This window comes from Ischnura elegans, chromosome 12 (genome assembly GCF_921293095.1).
Source record: "Ischnura elegans chromosome 12, ioIscEleg1.1, whole genome shotgun sequence".
Taxonomy (NCBI): domain Eukaryota; kingdom Metazoa; phylum Arthropoda; class Insecta; order Odonata; family Coenagrionidae; genus Ischnura; species Ischnura elegans.
Window position 1 is genome coordinate 49,722,841 of NC_060257.1, and position 15,971 is coordinate 49,738,811.

General features: G+C 37.5%; 1 protein-coding gene and 1 long non-coding RNA gene across 2 annotated transcripts in view; one reads left to right on the top strand and one right to left on the bottom strand.

Annotated features, from left to right (window-relative positions):
- Nucleotides 1-1,436: 1,436 nt before the first annotated feature.
- The window catches only part of LOC124169589 (28S ribosomal protein S29, mitochondrial), a 29,898-nt gene continuing 15,363 nt past the window's right edge, over nucleotides 1,437-15,971 (bottom strand). The window contains exons 3-9 of the mRNA XM_046548226.1: nucleotides 8,570-8,783; nucleotides 7,661-7,753; nucleotides 7,422-7,558; nucleotides 6,174-6,334; nucleotides 5,837-5,978; nucleotides 5,632-5,724; nucleotides 1,437-2,075 (exon numbers count right to left, since the gene is read on the bottom strand). Coding sequence (XP_046404182.1) covers nucleotides 1,875-2,075; nucleotides 5,632-5,724; nucleotides 5,837-5,978; nucleotides 6,174-6,334; nucleotides 7,422-7,558; nucleotides 7,661-7,753; nucleotides 8,570-8,783 — 1,041 coding nt within the window. The 3' untranslated portion in view covers nucleotides 1,437-1,874. The remainder of the gene's footprint in view (nucleotides 2,076-5,631; nucleotides 5,725-5,836; nucleotides 5,979-6,173; nucleotides 6,335-7,421; nucleotides 7,559-7,660; nucleotides 7,754-8,569; nucleotides 8,784-15,971) is intronic.
- LOC124169592 lies at nucleotides 12,370-13,554 on the top strand. The gene is made up of 2 exons (XR_006867159.1): nucleotides 12,370-13,290; nucleotides 13,381-13,554. It is a non-coding gene; the product is annotated as an uncharacterized LOC124169592 (long non-coding RNA).

Sequence of the window (15,971 nt, forward strand, 5' to 3'; positions counted from 1 at the left end):
TAACTTTTTGGGGCCACGAAAAAATGTTGTTGCCATGGAAGCTTTGCCTGCATTCCTAATGTAAAAAAAACCTTTCACTGTGAATTGTTGACCGATATGAAATAATTTTGCTGAAGTCCTCTCAGATAGGATGTCATTTTTTGGCTAAAACAATGATTTTGTTAAATATAATTTCGAGTAAAATAATTTTAATTTTGCATATATGTACAGGAATAAACTGGGGTGCTTTCCAATCACGTATCTGCGCTGATCTTTTTTAAACCATTTAGCTCAGAGTGTGTTCCAATCGCAGCTGTGACGTCATCTGCGCTAAACATATTGGAACACATCCTGCACCGTTGTTCGTCTGTGCTAGCAGACAAAACTTGTGATGGCGGGAAAATATATCGCTGATGGAAAATGAATTCCACCATCTCAAAGATAATTATGATGATCATTTGAGAACAATAAACAATAAAATGATTAATATACATCTTGGATAAGTTTAATTAACCTCGTAACTTGGGAAATATAATATTTTCTTCGTCAAACATAATGAATGATATAACATGAGCAAAGGATGATAGCAAGAGGAAGAAACTAGATTTTCTAGAATAATTGTCCTTAGCAAAAAAATTAGAAATGGAGAATGTAAGCTAAACTAAAATGTTATGTTGCTTAGATTCTTAGCAAATTTATTTCATTATAGCTTACATGGATAAGGGGCGTATTATATACAAAATTTCCTTTAACATTCATGTGGGGTTAATTGCATTCCATTAATTGTAATTCAGTACCGCAAAATAACTTTAGAAACGGCAGATTTATAATGCGGTGTTAATATTTTTATGGCTTTACCTGCGTGATATGGATGTAAGATGTTTCTCAATCCAGAAATGCGAAATAAAGTACAACTGCCAGCACTGTAGCGGTACAGGAGAAGTAATTATTAAGTAACGATAGTTCCATTATTTTCTTTCAATTAATACTTACAAGTGCTTTAACTAAATACAAAATGAAATAGACGAACGATTATCATCCTTCTTCATTAATCATGTGGCGAAGGTCAGTTCAAAAGCTACAGGTCATTTGAACATACAACTTTTGCCGCCGATCAGTCCACCATTTCTAAACACATCAGTGCAGATGCGTTGCAATCGTCTCTTTCGATGTGCACTAATGTGTTTCAATTTTTGCGATGTGAGCTAATCTGCGCAAGCACCCCAGATCATAAAATAAATGAAAGAATTATGGTAATGACACAATACAACAAGAATATACTAATGTACTGGTTTTATTAATATTTTGAATAAAACAGATTCGTCCCTTCAGTAGAAAATTATGTTAATGTACATTTAAAGGACTGTGCATTGCACTTCAATTACCCTCCTGAATTAAACACATATTAGAAGTCTAATAGAGGTAGGAATGACTATCAAATAAAATAATACCAGACATACTATGAAAATCATTTTAATTCACTCAACACATTGAAAATAATTTCTGTGGCATAATGGCAACTTGAAAGAGTGTAAATAAATTATGCATCTCGAATACTTCACTGCACTTGATTTTAAATTTAAAACACCACTGTCGCACCTGAACTAAGCATCCTTGCTTTTTTTTAAAAAATGAATGTTTTACAATACCTGCAATTTCCACAACGAGATGTCTTTACTGGAGCAAAATTTTCTAGCAGCAAAATCCACCAGTTTTACGAGCAAACATGAGGGCTATACACTGAGCATGATTTGAGTAAACGCCTTATCTCCAGGGCTCAGTCTTTCACTATTGTCACATAGCATCTGGACAGATGAACCACTTCCAAGATTGCCTTTGGAATCATCAAATGGCCATAAAAATAAATCTTTTCTACAAACTTCAAAAATTCCAGATCACAACGGGGCACATATCTTCATAAGTTGAAAAGGATTCCTTCCACTCATAAACTCTAGCTCTTTTCTGCCCTCATCAGTTCCGGCTTTGGGTGACTGCAACCACCTCCTGTCAATGTAATAATCTATACAACTATTGACTTCCCTGTGATTGTATTCTTCTATCTGAACTGGCACAAATGGATCCAGATGCTCAAATCCCTGCAAAAATTAAGTTGGATTTTAAAATTAAAGGTACATATTCTTAAATTTGAAACATGACTAGAGGTCATACATAAACACCACTGCTATTGTAAATGATATTTCCTCCTTTTGACTAGGGGTGTGCGAGTACTCGAAAATTCAAGTCCAGTCCAGTAGCTGGGACTTGACATGAGTGTTTCGAGTAATGTCGAGTCAATTAGTTTCGGTTACAGATATACCAAAGCCAGTAGGTTCAGAAATCTGCCAACAGGAAGCGCTGTCATAAAACTTATGTAATATTATCGTTTTTAAAGTCAAGTCATTCTAATGCCTTAGTCTGGGAGTCTCAGCTTGCTGTACACACCATAGTTGTTGATGTGGGCACTGAATACGTATTCGTCAGCCGTGGCAGTGGACAGTCTTCCGACCCGGCGGTGTATTCGGAATAATCGGAGTTAACCTCTGTGTTGCTCATACAGTGAGTCTTCGTTTAACGTCACTTACCGTTCCTGAAAAATGTGACGATAAACGAAATGACATTAATCGAAACATAATATCTCATAAGAAACAATGTAAAAAGTGAATATCGGCTCCTAGACCTCAAAATTCCTACGCGAAAAAGTTTTAGCGTATCATATCTGGGGTATTTTTTACGATGGGAATGCTTAAAAGGCATAAATACGAGTTCCTGTCTTCATTGACGACAATAGCAGCACTGACGTAAATCTCGAACCTCACGTGGGGTACACATATAAAGAATATTTGCGGCATAGCCCTGAAGAAATTAGGATTCGTAAAGCGTATTGTGGGAAGATTTTCGGATGAGAATGTGAAAGAAAGGTGCTATTTCGCTCTCGTCCGACCGCACCTTGAATATGCAGCGAGCGTATGGGATCCCGTGCAGAAAGACTTAATCCGCGAACTGAATAAAATACAAAGGAAGGCTGCGCGTTTCGTCAAAAACTGCTACGGACGTACAGACAGCGTTACCCAGATGTTAAGCGAATTAGGCTGGGAGCCATTGGAGACTCGGAGGCTGCGCGCTAGGCTTAGATTGCTTGAACAATTGAGAATGGATATCTTTAAGAGCGACACAGAGAACATAATATTAGAGCCACACTATATTTCCAGGTCCGATAGAAGTGATAAATTAAGAGAGGTGTTTTGCCGAACGGATAGAAATGGGAATCCGTTCTTCCCCCGAACCATAATGGACTTTAATAAACGCTAGCCCCAACCTCGTTAGAGCACTTCATTTTTTTTATTAGCTGTAAACGGCTGGTGTCCTAACACCCCCTGCCACATGCCTTTTAGGCGGCTTGCGGGGTATCATATAGATGTAGAAATCCTTCTCCATATTTTTGTATTTTCCCACATTTGATTTTCGGCTTCTCTATCGTGGTCGCCCGGGCGAGCGTCGCCTGGGCATCATCATCGCTGAAACATCGTCGCAGTTACAGGAACCAAAATTATTGTGAACACGGCGAAAAAAGTGACGACAAAAGCTCCGAGTTCTACACAGAAAAATTCCTTGGAATAACTTTTTAGATTCCTGAAAACCATTATGTCAAGTAAAACGTTGCGCACCTGCCTAAGAATTCATTTTCCAGAAAATTTGCTAAAACCGTAATCGCAATTAACAATAAACACACCGTTTTACACTTCGTTTAGACTGACTGTATTACCGCCCACAAAACGAACAACCTGCAATGCCCGCCGCTTCGCGTTTTTTTCTCGCGTGAAATTTAAAAGCCTTGACGTTATCGCGAACTGAAGGTACGATAAACGAGTGACGGTCTCAAAATTTTCGTGACGTTATCGCAAAATGACGTTAAACAGGGTGACGTAGAATGAGGACTAACTGTACTTTACTGTGCGATACTTTTATACCCTACCCCACTTTCTTAATCCAAACGCTGGGAGAATACATAAAAATTGTTTAGATGTCTAGGAATAAACATGTAACATTTCGGCTTTAGCGGACAATGCTGATTTTTCCCTGTTTGACGTCACAAATAGTGCCATCTTTTTGCCTATTTGAATATTACTTACATCCGATTTTAATTTTCGTATAGTCCTTTGCTGCACTTTGTTTCCTTCTTGAAATAACATAACAAGAGTTGCTAAGGTTGATTAAACATGAAGTGTGAATTTAAGGAAAAAAATTTGGTCCATATGGATAAAGCTAAGTTTTATAGTTTGTTCGCAGAGTCTAATTTAAGTCCATGAAGATTCAAGATCCTTAAAAATAGTTAACATAATTTTTAATAAAAATTCCTAGAATTCTCAAAAGTAGCAATTTTGTCAAGAAAGTACTTGTCCAGCCACACAAGTTGCGAAAGACAATTTTCTGCAGTAATAGTGTGATATGGGGACGTCAAAACCTGCGACCTAATCATGTAGAACAATTGACTTTTCTGCATGAGAATTTGAAAAGATCAAATTATGCATGATTCATTTACGTATGCAATCTTTATTACAATGTGCAAATGCTTTTATTCAGGGCTCTTTCTAGCAGTTTGGACACATACATATATTAAATTGACAATGTATTATTAGAGATTAGTTCATTTCAATTGCACTTATGGAACTGTTTCAGACACATTAATTTTCATACATCTCCTAATTCTGACACAATTAGCATCAACATTTCTCATCTTTTCCTTTTTGCATCAAGCTAAGCATTCAGAATGACAAATTCTCAAGGGGATAGGAAAAATCGGAATAAGTTGGTGCATATATTGTCATATTGCCAGATCCAGAAATGACCAAACTCAACTTGACTCGATACTCACCAGTAGTTTTCAACTCGACTCGATACTTGACTCGAGATCAAAAAGCACTACTCGCACATCCCCACTTTTGACCCTTATGTCAAAATCCCATTACATAATTGTCCCGACCAAATCAAAACACTCAATACCAGGACACTATACAGGAAGGTAAAAGGATATCAATGGTTAATTTCTAACAACACGTATCTCAAAAATAGCAACTTTTGAGGAGATACAATTACACACACAGTACTTCCATACAGGGATGCCGACTTACAAAAAATGTTGGGGGGGCCCAAACCGGGGATCTTGCCCCAGGAAATATTATAAGTAGTGAGTTTTAAGTTTTTTAAGCATTTTAGAAGAGTCATATGATCAACATTAGAGCCCTGATAACTAGAATCTCGATATTTGGACACTCCGGGGAAACTCAGCAAGCCTGAAACATTTTTTCCTCACACCCATAACTAATTTATGAGGGGGCTCGGGCCCCCTCAAGCCCCATGGAGTTGGCACCACTGCTTCCACATCGAGTACAACACCGTTTTAAAATGTAGAAAGTCAGAACACTTGGCTACATTGAAAAAAGTTAGCTGGATACTCATTTATTTAAAAATGTAAAATGTGCCAAATGAAATATGTATGTCTGATCACCTAGGTTTCAACTCCTCCCAAAAAAGAAGCATTTTTAATAAAAAGCAATTTTTCATACAAGATAATACTTCTCATACTATTTTTCTTGAATTAAAAATACATAGACATCCTTTGGATTAATTAAGCTCTTTTCCACTGATACATACCTCCTGTCCAAGCTGGTAGATAGGGAAATCTGACCCAGTTCTGTCATCACATGCCGCTAGCTGATCGACAGTGAGAACAACACCACCATTACACTAAAGAAAATAATGTTACATTCAGTAAAATCAATATAAATGGTACCCACCAAAAACTAATTTCATAAGAGAGTAAAGTAATGAGGTTCAATAAATATAGAAATAAACTTACCCAATCAAATTTTGTTATTTCCAGAAAAGCCTCTGTTAGGGTTACTTTTGACGGCAAGACCATTGACTTATCATCTGATTTGATTCGGGTTTTAGTACTAAAAAAGGCATTGAAGCCATCTAATGCCACTAGAGTTTTGCATCTAGAAAAAAATTATCAAGATCAAGATCAAATGAATTGTATTGCAAAGGGAAACAGTAATTTGAAACTTGGAGATGAGCATGTGGAGTATATTCCCTCCTAAATTTATTTTGTAATTTGTCCAATTTCTTGATGGGAAAAATATTACCAAGTCGTTGACTACAAAATATATGTAATTAAAAAATATTTTACTCACTTTCCACTAGTTGATAATTCCTTTATCTCTCTAATAACAGCAACTATAATTTCTGAAGCATACTTTATCCTATTTATGCCCAGATCAATTAGTTCTGTGAGTGGGGCACCTTTGTTTGTCACTTCTCGCTTACTCCAAACATATTCATTGTTAATCGTCAACTGGAAAGTAAAAGACAATACCTTTTGAGTGACAGATATTCCATTAGCTACTACCAGGGCAAATTGAAACAATCTACGCATTATATGCACAAGATTTCTGCATCCTGAAGTATCAGCAGACATGCACCAGGGGAAATAAGAATTAAATTAAAATAGAAATCCCCTCAGAAACTGAATGTAACTTTTAAAAATGTTTTAATAACTAAAGGTAGTCAGATGTTTGATTGAACTCATGCAAAAGTTAAGACAACTCATTCAAAAGAATTTATTACTTAACTTTATGCTACTTAGTGGAACATATTTATTTATTGGTAGTAGCTTTTGCGACTGATGATGACAAAGAAATAGAGAATTCATGTTCATTTCTCATGAACAAAGGATCAGCAGTGTATGACTAGAGTCATGAAATATTGAGCCAAATCTCCTTGAGCATCATGCAGCAGGCATTTGTACATAAATTTGAACATTTATGTATTCCAATGCAAATGAAAACAGCCTCTATGGCCCTTTTACATTGAGGGTAATAACAGACAATTACAAACATCCTTGTCCTGTATAAATATTATCCAGGTGTGACTCAAACCATAAACCCCCAGTTTGGCAGGTAATGCCTTTACCTAGCCCCCATCCATTGTGTGAAAAGCTCTAGGGACTGCCACTAGGACAGCAGCTGGAATGCTGCCAAAGTATTGATGTCCAGTTCTTACAAAGGTTTTTGCCATTAGCTGTAGACATGATCACGGTTTCTATGATTCCACCACGTTCTTTGATGCCTGCTGATGACAGACTCGCCAACAATCTCACCAGCATCTTCAGGTCAGAAGTGGAGTTTAATGCAGATTGACAGGATCGCAAGGCAACACTGTCATTAAGAGACATTGAACAACATGGTGAGAACATCCTGGAAACAATTTTGAAGCTTTGATGTCCAAATTGGCAATGATCTTCTAGACCCTTTGACAAAAAATTAGCAGCACTCTACCTCCTGACCTGGTGGCACTCCGGAAAGCATTTCACACGGTTTATTTTCCGGGAAAGCACTCAATAACCTACTCTACACACTAGGACCATACTCATCCATACATACGTTTAACTTTTGTAACAATGGAGCATTTTGACTTTTAAAATGAATGAGCCAAGCTGCAGCATCCAGCGGTAGGTCAATAAAACCATCCCGTGTGGTAGAATTTGATGATTCCTTACATCTCCTAAACCAATTAGGTACTGAAATAAAATTGCAGTTGTCAATTAAGTGTATCAGTTGGAGAAGCTCATTCAAGAACACAAGCCACAGACAAACCAAAAACTGAGTATAAAAAATATTACCCCAAGGCACGTGGACCAAAAGAAATCCAGAAACTAGGCCAAAGTGAAGAATATGACACAAAGACAAGGTTTTCCCACAGCCAGCCTTTCCAACTGAGGTCAAGTTAAGGGTTTTTCAAAATAAGCACGGGCTAATAATACCTATACCAAAGTCTTACATATAGAATCAAAGCGATTTATTAAATAACCAACAGCAATTATGTAGCAGCAAAAAATTTCCCAGGGATGATCTCCAGCTAGTATCAATCAGATATTATAACTGCTATTGGAAGTTGACTCAGCCACAACCATAACTGTCAAAGCAAAAATAATGTGTCTCTATCAAATCAAACACTCTTTCATGAGGCCATTCACATAAAGCCAATGTAAATAAGGATACACATCCATAGAGTAAAACAATTTATGTTTATATTGGTATACTTATCAATAAACACTCCAGAGGAAAAGCTTTTCGATGATGTACTTTTGCCTTAAACGCTTCTAATGTATTCAAAAGCTGGCACACTTGAGATGATGCAATAAAAACAATCTTACTAGCATCATCAGATTTTCATGGATATATCAGAAGAGTTCGAATTTTTTTTACGGTTTCAACCAGAATCTTTAAATTATATAAATGCAATGAATTTTGAAATAATTTTGAGAGGATACTCATCAAAAAGTATTCTTTAACAAAGTTTTTTTCCATAAAATTAGAGACCAAGATGAGAATTTTAATATGTGCAGCACAGTTTTGTCTCATGAGATGAAATTCAGCCAGCAACAACTTGTACCATCCTAATAACATGGAATATTTAAGTAAGCAATGAACTCACTTTTTCCTTAAATCACATAGGGAGAACAGTGTACATCATCCATAAGAAAACATGGTCATTGTTAATCATAGCCATAAAATGATCAAAAGGATACATAAAACATAACGAATTGCAGGACCAGAATAATCAGCAGCCTTCATGTATTCCATTATTTCCAAAGCAGGAGGTCGAACCATTATACATGTTTCTCCAAACGTCTTAACTTGCTTCTCAAAGGACTTAGGAAGACCGCCGTGTTGAAAAAGCAATTGTTTGACATCTGGAGGAACTGTATAAAATAGGCCAAGGTGATTTTCCCCATGCTTTGCCTATTAAATAAAAATGATTTTTCAAAATTATCTCATAATTAAAAATTCCCCTTTTTAATGCTATAAGTAAAAAAAATTGAACATGACGTAAGTAAACACTCATTCGTAAATTATAAATTAAAATGCACCTTACAAACATTTTTATAGTGAATTCTATAAAAATTTACATGGAGAAATAGAAAAAATTCTAAACAATTGAATGGAATACCTCTGTCAATATTGATGCAATTGAGTAGATACAAAATATTATAATTTGAATTTCACACATCAACACATCACATTCGCCGTGAAATTTGCATCGCTATGCCCGACAGCAACACGACTGGTGACTTCTGTAAACCAATTTAAATGCGCGGTTGGAGACAGCACATATTACAGTATGTCCCTGATGAATGAACGAGATGCGCTACGAGGCCTTAGTTGTAAGCAGAAAAACCAAAGGCACGTTTTACATATGCGCGGACGTCCGCGCTACGCGCGCGGGTACGGTTCCATTGACATTAATGGAAGATCACACATGAGTGCGGACCGTGCGCCCGCGGAGGAGCCATCCACGTGGCCCCTCCGCCCAGCGGATCATCCGCGCGGATACGGGCCCCAGAGACAGGCTTGTGCTTACAAATGAACGCGGTCGGCTGATGCGGACATACCAGATTTGTCGGCGGAAATACAGTGAGCTTGGAGATAACAGTGCAAGTGCGTCTTTTTGCCATGTATAGTGAATTACATTGACTTCAATGGTCTTCTGTTTAGGGAGTGGGCATGCGAAAATAATTTAAAAACTTATATTCATCAGCACGTAGCTCAGTAAATGTGGTAAAGAAAGCGGCATTTAATTTTCTTTGTTCCACAATAGGGTGCACTCAAAACCTCCTTGGACGGGCATTTTTCTTCCGTTTTTTTTATAACCTGGTATGCAATTGCTTGAATTGTATTTGGCAGTATGACGTTCTTCCACATTGTCAGGCTACACACAGCTGACATTGTGCCGGAAGCGGGCAGTTTTCGTCCGCACCTATGTTAGCAGCAGCGACCGCTCTCCGCGCACCGCGGACCGTCCAAGTCCATGCGAAACGGGCCAAAAGGCCGCTTTACACGGGGCACGGAATTGCGCAGGTTAGAACTTTGCATTAATTTCTACAATGGCGTGGAATTGCGCGAAGGCATGGACGAAATTAGAACAGGGGCTATTTTGCCATCTCACGTCCACGCATGTTCTGGCAATTCACCGCTCAACACGACTCAATTTTGACTGCGCCTTCATACACACGTCAGATTGTGCAAGTACGTGCCCCGTGTAAAACGGCCTTACCAAAGGCATCGAAAAGCGCTGTTATCTCGTAGAATGCAACACTACGCTACATTTTTGCAATAACTCAACATGGTGACGAACTGACCAGCTACGCTTACTACTCGGCTGGAGAGAAAACATTTCACAGGCCGCGGGAAGGAATAACGGGCGAAACGTTGAACAGTTCCCGAAGTTCACAACTGATAAATTGATACTTTTTTAGACTGCTCCCAAAGTGCGAGTTCTAATACTCCACGTCGCGTTGCATCGGCCAACTTTAAAGGCGCTAAATTTGAAATATCGAGTACTCATGAAGTTTTTGAATGTTCGTACGTCTGAAAGTTCGAAAGTCGAAAGTTCGTATGCAGTGGTGTCATGTTGCCGGAACGCGACGGAACGCCGCTCCGGCGCTGGTTGACAAGAGACATAATAGTCAAATAACACTTTCATCAATTTTGTTGCTTCAAAATTTCTAATATATGCATTCGCAACTAAAACAAAAATCGTAATAACGTGTAAATAATTACCTGCTATAAAAAACACATTAATGTGTTTTGCGTTCCGGCTCTGCTGATTTTGCCATTACGTCATTGTTCGTAAGTAGTGGTTTTACTGTATAACCAAATGGAGAATCCTCTTTAATAATATCCGGGGGTCCAATCATACGATCAAATCTTGGTGGCCCCTTGATGCGCAGAACTACGGCGAGTGGAGGGGAAAGTGCCTTTCGCCAATATTATAAAAGGGGATACTTGAGGCGGCCTCTAAATGTGCTGTCACCCACCGCGCATTTAAATGGGTTTACAACAGTTGCCACTCGTGTCGTTGACGGATAAATTGATCCGAGTTTCACCGAAAAATAAAGTATAATTAGCAGTTTTTACCCAAATTTATACACATGATAATGTAATCTATCACATACACTACTATCAATACTATTCCTCGCAATTAAAAACATTAGAATGAAAAATTATTGGAAAAAGTGGATCGCATTCCACTCATCACCGCGCCGCGGAAGTTTATGAAAACCGATTAGATGCGACCGAAATGTTAACAGAAATATGGGATGGAATTGCGCCTCATCTATGCAGCCCTCTTGGTGGCTATGATGGGAGAACTTCGGATGGTAAGCGAAACGCTTAGGACTGACGGTGAGTCGAGCATATACCTTGAACGGAGTCTAGTGCCAAGAAAAAAGGGAAATTCTAACCTACTGTCGGCGTCAATATGATGTTCCGCTGTACTTTGCAAATTTATATCTGAACTTCAATGCATGCTATAATGATGAATAATACGTAAATTTAAAGAAAATTTGACTACAAATTTTTGTTTTGTTGAACGTTTGGGTTGCGTTTAACACATGCGTTGTTTCATTTTTTCTTAAGGGGTAAACTGTAGGACTAGATAATATTTAAAAAATTTCCGTTAATTAAAAACAAAATATGCGCTTTAAAAATAGGTAAAAGCCATTTAATGATCTACATTTATGCTTGCAATTTATTGTGGATGATGAATGCTGCAGACGTAGTTTTCCCTAGGTTGAGTTACAAAGTTCATGAAGTTGACAAAATGGCTAATTTTACAGTGCGCGTAGTCATTCAGCACTGGTATGACTACATTTTGAGTTAATCATGATACAAAAAATAAATCAGAATTACGCCGACAGTACACCACCGCGTATCGGTAATCCTCCAAAATAAACTCGATCATACCCAAAACTTACGTCCGCGCTGCGGCTACCTAGTTTTAAAACCTTCTTGCACGGAACACGTTATCGCACAATCTTACGTGTGTACGAAGGCGCAGTCAAAATTACGTCGTGTAAAGAGGTAAATTGCTATAACACATGCGAAAAAGAGCCCGTTCTAATTTCGTTCGGGCATTCGCGAAATTGCACGCCATAATGAGAAATTAATGCAGTTCCAACAGGCGCAATTACGTGCCCCAAGTAAAACGATCTTTAAACGAACTGTATCGGGCGAATTTCTAGCGTAATATAATATTTGCAGAGAAGGTAGGTAAGACGAAGAGGAGAGTTTTTCTGGCTACGTATTAAGAGCCCATCTGCCTGCGTTGCTCGTCGCCACAAAAGCGTTTTAATACAGCACAGATCACAACACAGGTGGTATTAAAAGGACGCGGCATCCCCACCTTACGTCTTTTTTCGAAACGTTTTACTCAATCAAAGTTCATGCTTTTATCTTAAAACTTTCTAGATAACGGAGAGTAGGCCATATGAAAAACAATCCAGTCTCCTAAGATGTTAACTCATGATTTTCTCGGAAGAAATATTATAACTCCCACTCGATTGGCAGTATTATAACATGGTATCAAGACACTAAATAGTTACTAGCAGGCCACTAGGCGTTGCTCGGGGAGGATATTAACCATGGAAGTGGGAAACGTCATGGTCACATAGAAGGATTTTCAGGCAAAGGAACTAAGCAGGTATGTTACGGCCTACAGATATCAATTTCTTTATTCCGCGCAAGAGATCACCTTTTATCCCACTCCACAACATTGATCGTTGTGCGAGTATTTACGTGAGTAGGCCAAAAATGTCGTGTGTGCGCATACCCCAGTAAAAAGATTTTGCACCGAGAGGATTAATAGTCAAGTGTAGTATCCTATGAGTTTTTCCCCTGTGGGATTGTCAAGAGGTGTGCCTACCCGGCAGGATGTTCAACCTCAAACGTGTGTGACGCGACGTAACAAACGGTAGTGAGAAAACGACGCAAAGAACTCATCGCATGCAACCAAAAGTAGCGCTACGGGGTTCGAGAGAATAAGATGCACTTATGAACTAACTTTGGTCGCAATCCTTACAGCTGCATGGAAATGCATAGCAGACAGACAAACAGATATCCTCTTTTGTATACAATATATAGATTTAAAACTTAAACTACCGTTTTAAAGAATTTCATAGCAAATAGTGCAGTTACACCGTCGTTAATAAACGTCTTTATCTGAAATTTACATACCTTACCGTAGTTAGAGTAGGAAAATAAAAACATTCGTGTTACCTCAACGGATAATTCTAAAACAATTTCAATTTTAATTCTTGTTTCCTTAGAGGACCTAGAGTATTACTTTTTCACCAAATGTTCTCAACGTTCACCATTACTTCTGGAAACGAGCAAATAGAGCAGTATCATCCAGGGAGAAGCAGCGGAAGTAATGCTTAAGGCAAAAAATTGGCAGGAAGACAATCAAAATGTATTAAATATTATTTTAAGTAATCGTCAATTGTTATTATTTTGGCTTGAAATTTGTACTATATAAAATGATATCGGTCTCTTTTCACAGGCTACATCTACGAGCTAAATCGCCGCACCACTTAATTTCTTCAAGTGATTTGTGATATGCATCTACAATCACATCTATGGTCACCCATACACGCACAGGGATCAATTAGGAAACGGAGAATATTGTAATTCTGTACTGCTCTTCTGACCAAATAAAATGAAGCAAGTATAATTAGACTTTCTACACTTTATTTTCAATAACCCTTATCCCTCAGGGTAGCATAAAATATACCTTCTACAAATAGCGAAAACGTGTAAGTTAAGGTGATTTTGTTTTAATTTTACACAGTAATTGGAATTTTGGTGGTGAAGGGCGGCATAAAGTCACAATGAGGACTGAGGGAAGACATAATGTAAAAATTACAATTTCACTAATGAATGAAATCGTAGTTGTTTTCAAGTGAATTAATTTCAGATTCACAATTGCACTCTTAACTCTTTCGGAAAACATTCAAAATTGAGTTTAATTCCACCTTTCTTCTTCCACGACAATGTTAAAAAAATTAAACGATTCGACACTGAAATTTACTTTAATGAAAATGAATAAGGGAAAGTTCCGTCCAGTACGTAGTCTCAAGTCACGAATCAAATATTTAAGAATAACAAAGTTGGCTATAATATTTAGGTTACCTCGCGCGTCATTTACGAGTAGATTACGAGTTAAAGTATACATTTTGAATAATGCCGTTTTCACTCACAGCTGCATTGTCGGTGCAAGTGCTCTAGTGAATGCAATGAAATGGAAACTTTCACATTATGCCCGGTACAGTGCCGGAAGACCAACCGGCGATGAACTCAACAAGTCAGAAGCCGATTGCGACTCCAGCTGCCGGTTGCGATGTTTTGAATAAACATTTCAACAACTTATTCAAGAAGGAGGCTTAACCGTTACCGAAAATTCGATTACTTGCACAAAACCAGAGATGCGCAAAATATATTTCAACAGTATTTTCGATGCAAAATATAATTTACTGCCTAAATTTTATATTGAATAAAAAATAAGAATTACAAAAACAAATATAGACTTCTTACACAAAATTCCATCGTAACATCAAATTACCTTCTTAAATAACAAAGTATTATATACCCTTAATCAAATCAAATTACCTTCTTAAATAACAAAGTATTCCATACCCTTAAGGAGAAAGACATTATCAAATTTTATTTTTCATCAAAACATGTTTAAAAGTTGAAGGCCAAAATAAAATATGATTGAACGTAAGGAATAATGAATCTCATTTTTATAAAAAACTGAAATTTCCTAACATAATAATACTATACGCATTCTAAAAAAAAACAGAAAAATGCAGGCCTAATTACAAGCAGGAAATCAAAATTTCAAAGAACATAGACCATTAGGGGAGACGAAGGAATATACTAGAAACTCATTCACACAATGTATTTCGATTTGAATGCCATTTGGATTCACAAAATTCTTGAGATATGCACTTTAATTCAAGATTAAAAATATTTTCAGATATTATACCACCGTTTCAAAATGACAAATCAAAGTATCGGAGAGACAAAAGGAAGTATCGAAAATACGAATTTCAAACACGAATTTTCGATACTTTACGAACCTTATTGCTATCATCCATCATTGATTACTTCCTGCTATGTACTGTATTTGTGTGTACTCCGATACAATCAAAAGCCTCGAGTAAACAGCCATCAAATTGCTGACAACAACCTGGCGACCTTAACTTAGACCACGCATTTCCCATATGGACAAAGAATCGATGTCAATGATCACAAACCGATGAATGTCAAGTTTCTCAGCGCGTATACTTCGACTCCATACTCACGAGAGTTGGCGAGGTATGGGCTAACCTCGACCTACAGCGAAAAAAAAACATTTCCACACTGGACTCGATTTTCCAGGGAGCAAACCGAAGTTAACTCTCACGCATCGCGATTCGCAATTTATATTCTGGCATTGTGTTCCGTAAATTCGTTTTTCATGCTCAGCCACAGTGTGCTATCGCAGGGTGCACAACCAATCAAACCATGATGAAATAAGAAAGATATTTGCGAAAAACTGCCTGAAACGGGCAAGATGGCCGCCGGGATCTCAGGTACCAACGGCATCAACATCGAAAAACGTAAACATATATACATTAAGTTTTCCGGCTTTGAAATTCTCTATTCCGGATCTTGCTTATCTTCTGCTTTTACATAAATATATTTATTTAGGATTTACCAAATACATTGTGAATATTTAGTTAAGGTGTGCCGTCAACAGTTCAGTGTACAAAGGTGCGAAGAAGTGTTGAAACTAGTCAAGTTTAGTACTATAAATACCTTTAAAAAAATCATTTTTGACGTTTGAATTGTGCTGGGGTGTAAAATTGCACTCACTTTTCATTCATAATAATGTTTTCTTTAGTATTTTATTTCTTTTTCTTCTTTTTCTTTCTAATAAACATTTTTTGGCGACTCTTGTGTAAATATTATGTGGCCCAATTACATTACTTGACTTCACCCGATGCCGCTTTAATTACATTATATAATAAGTTTCTCATGATACCATGATTATCAGATAATTGTCAACTTACAACTTCGATTTGCTAAACCAGAGTGCTTTGGGTATTA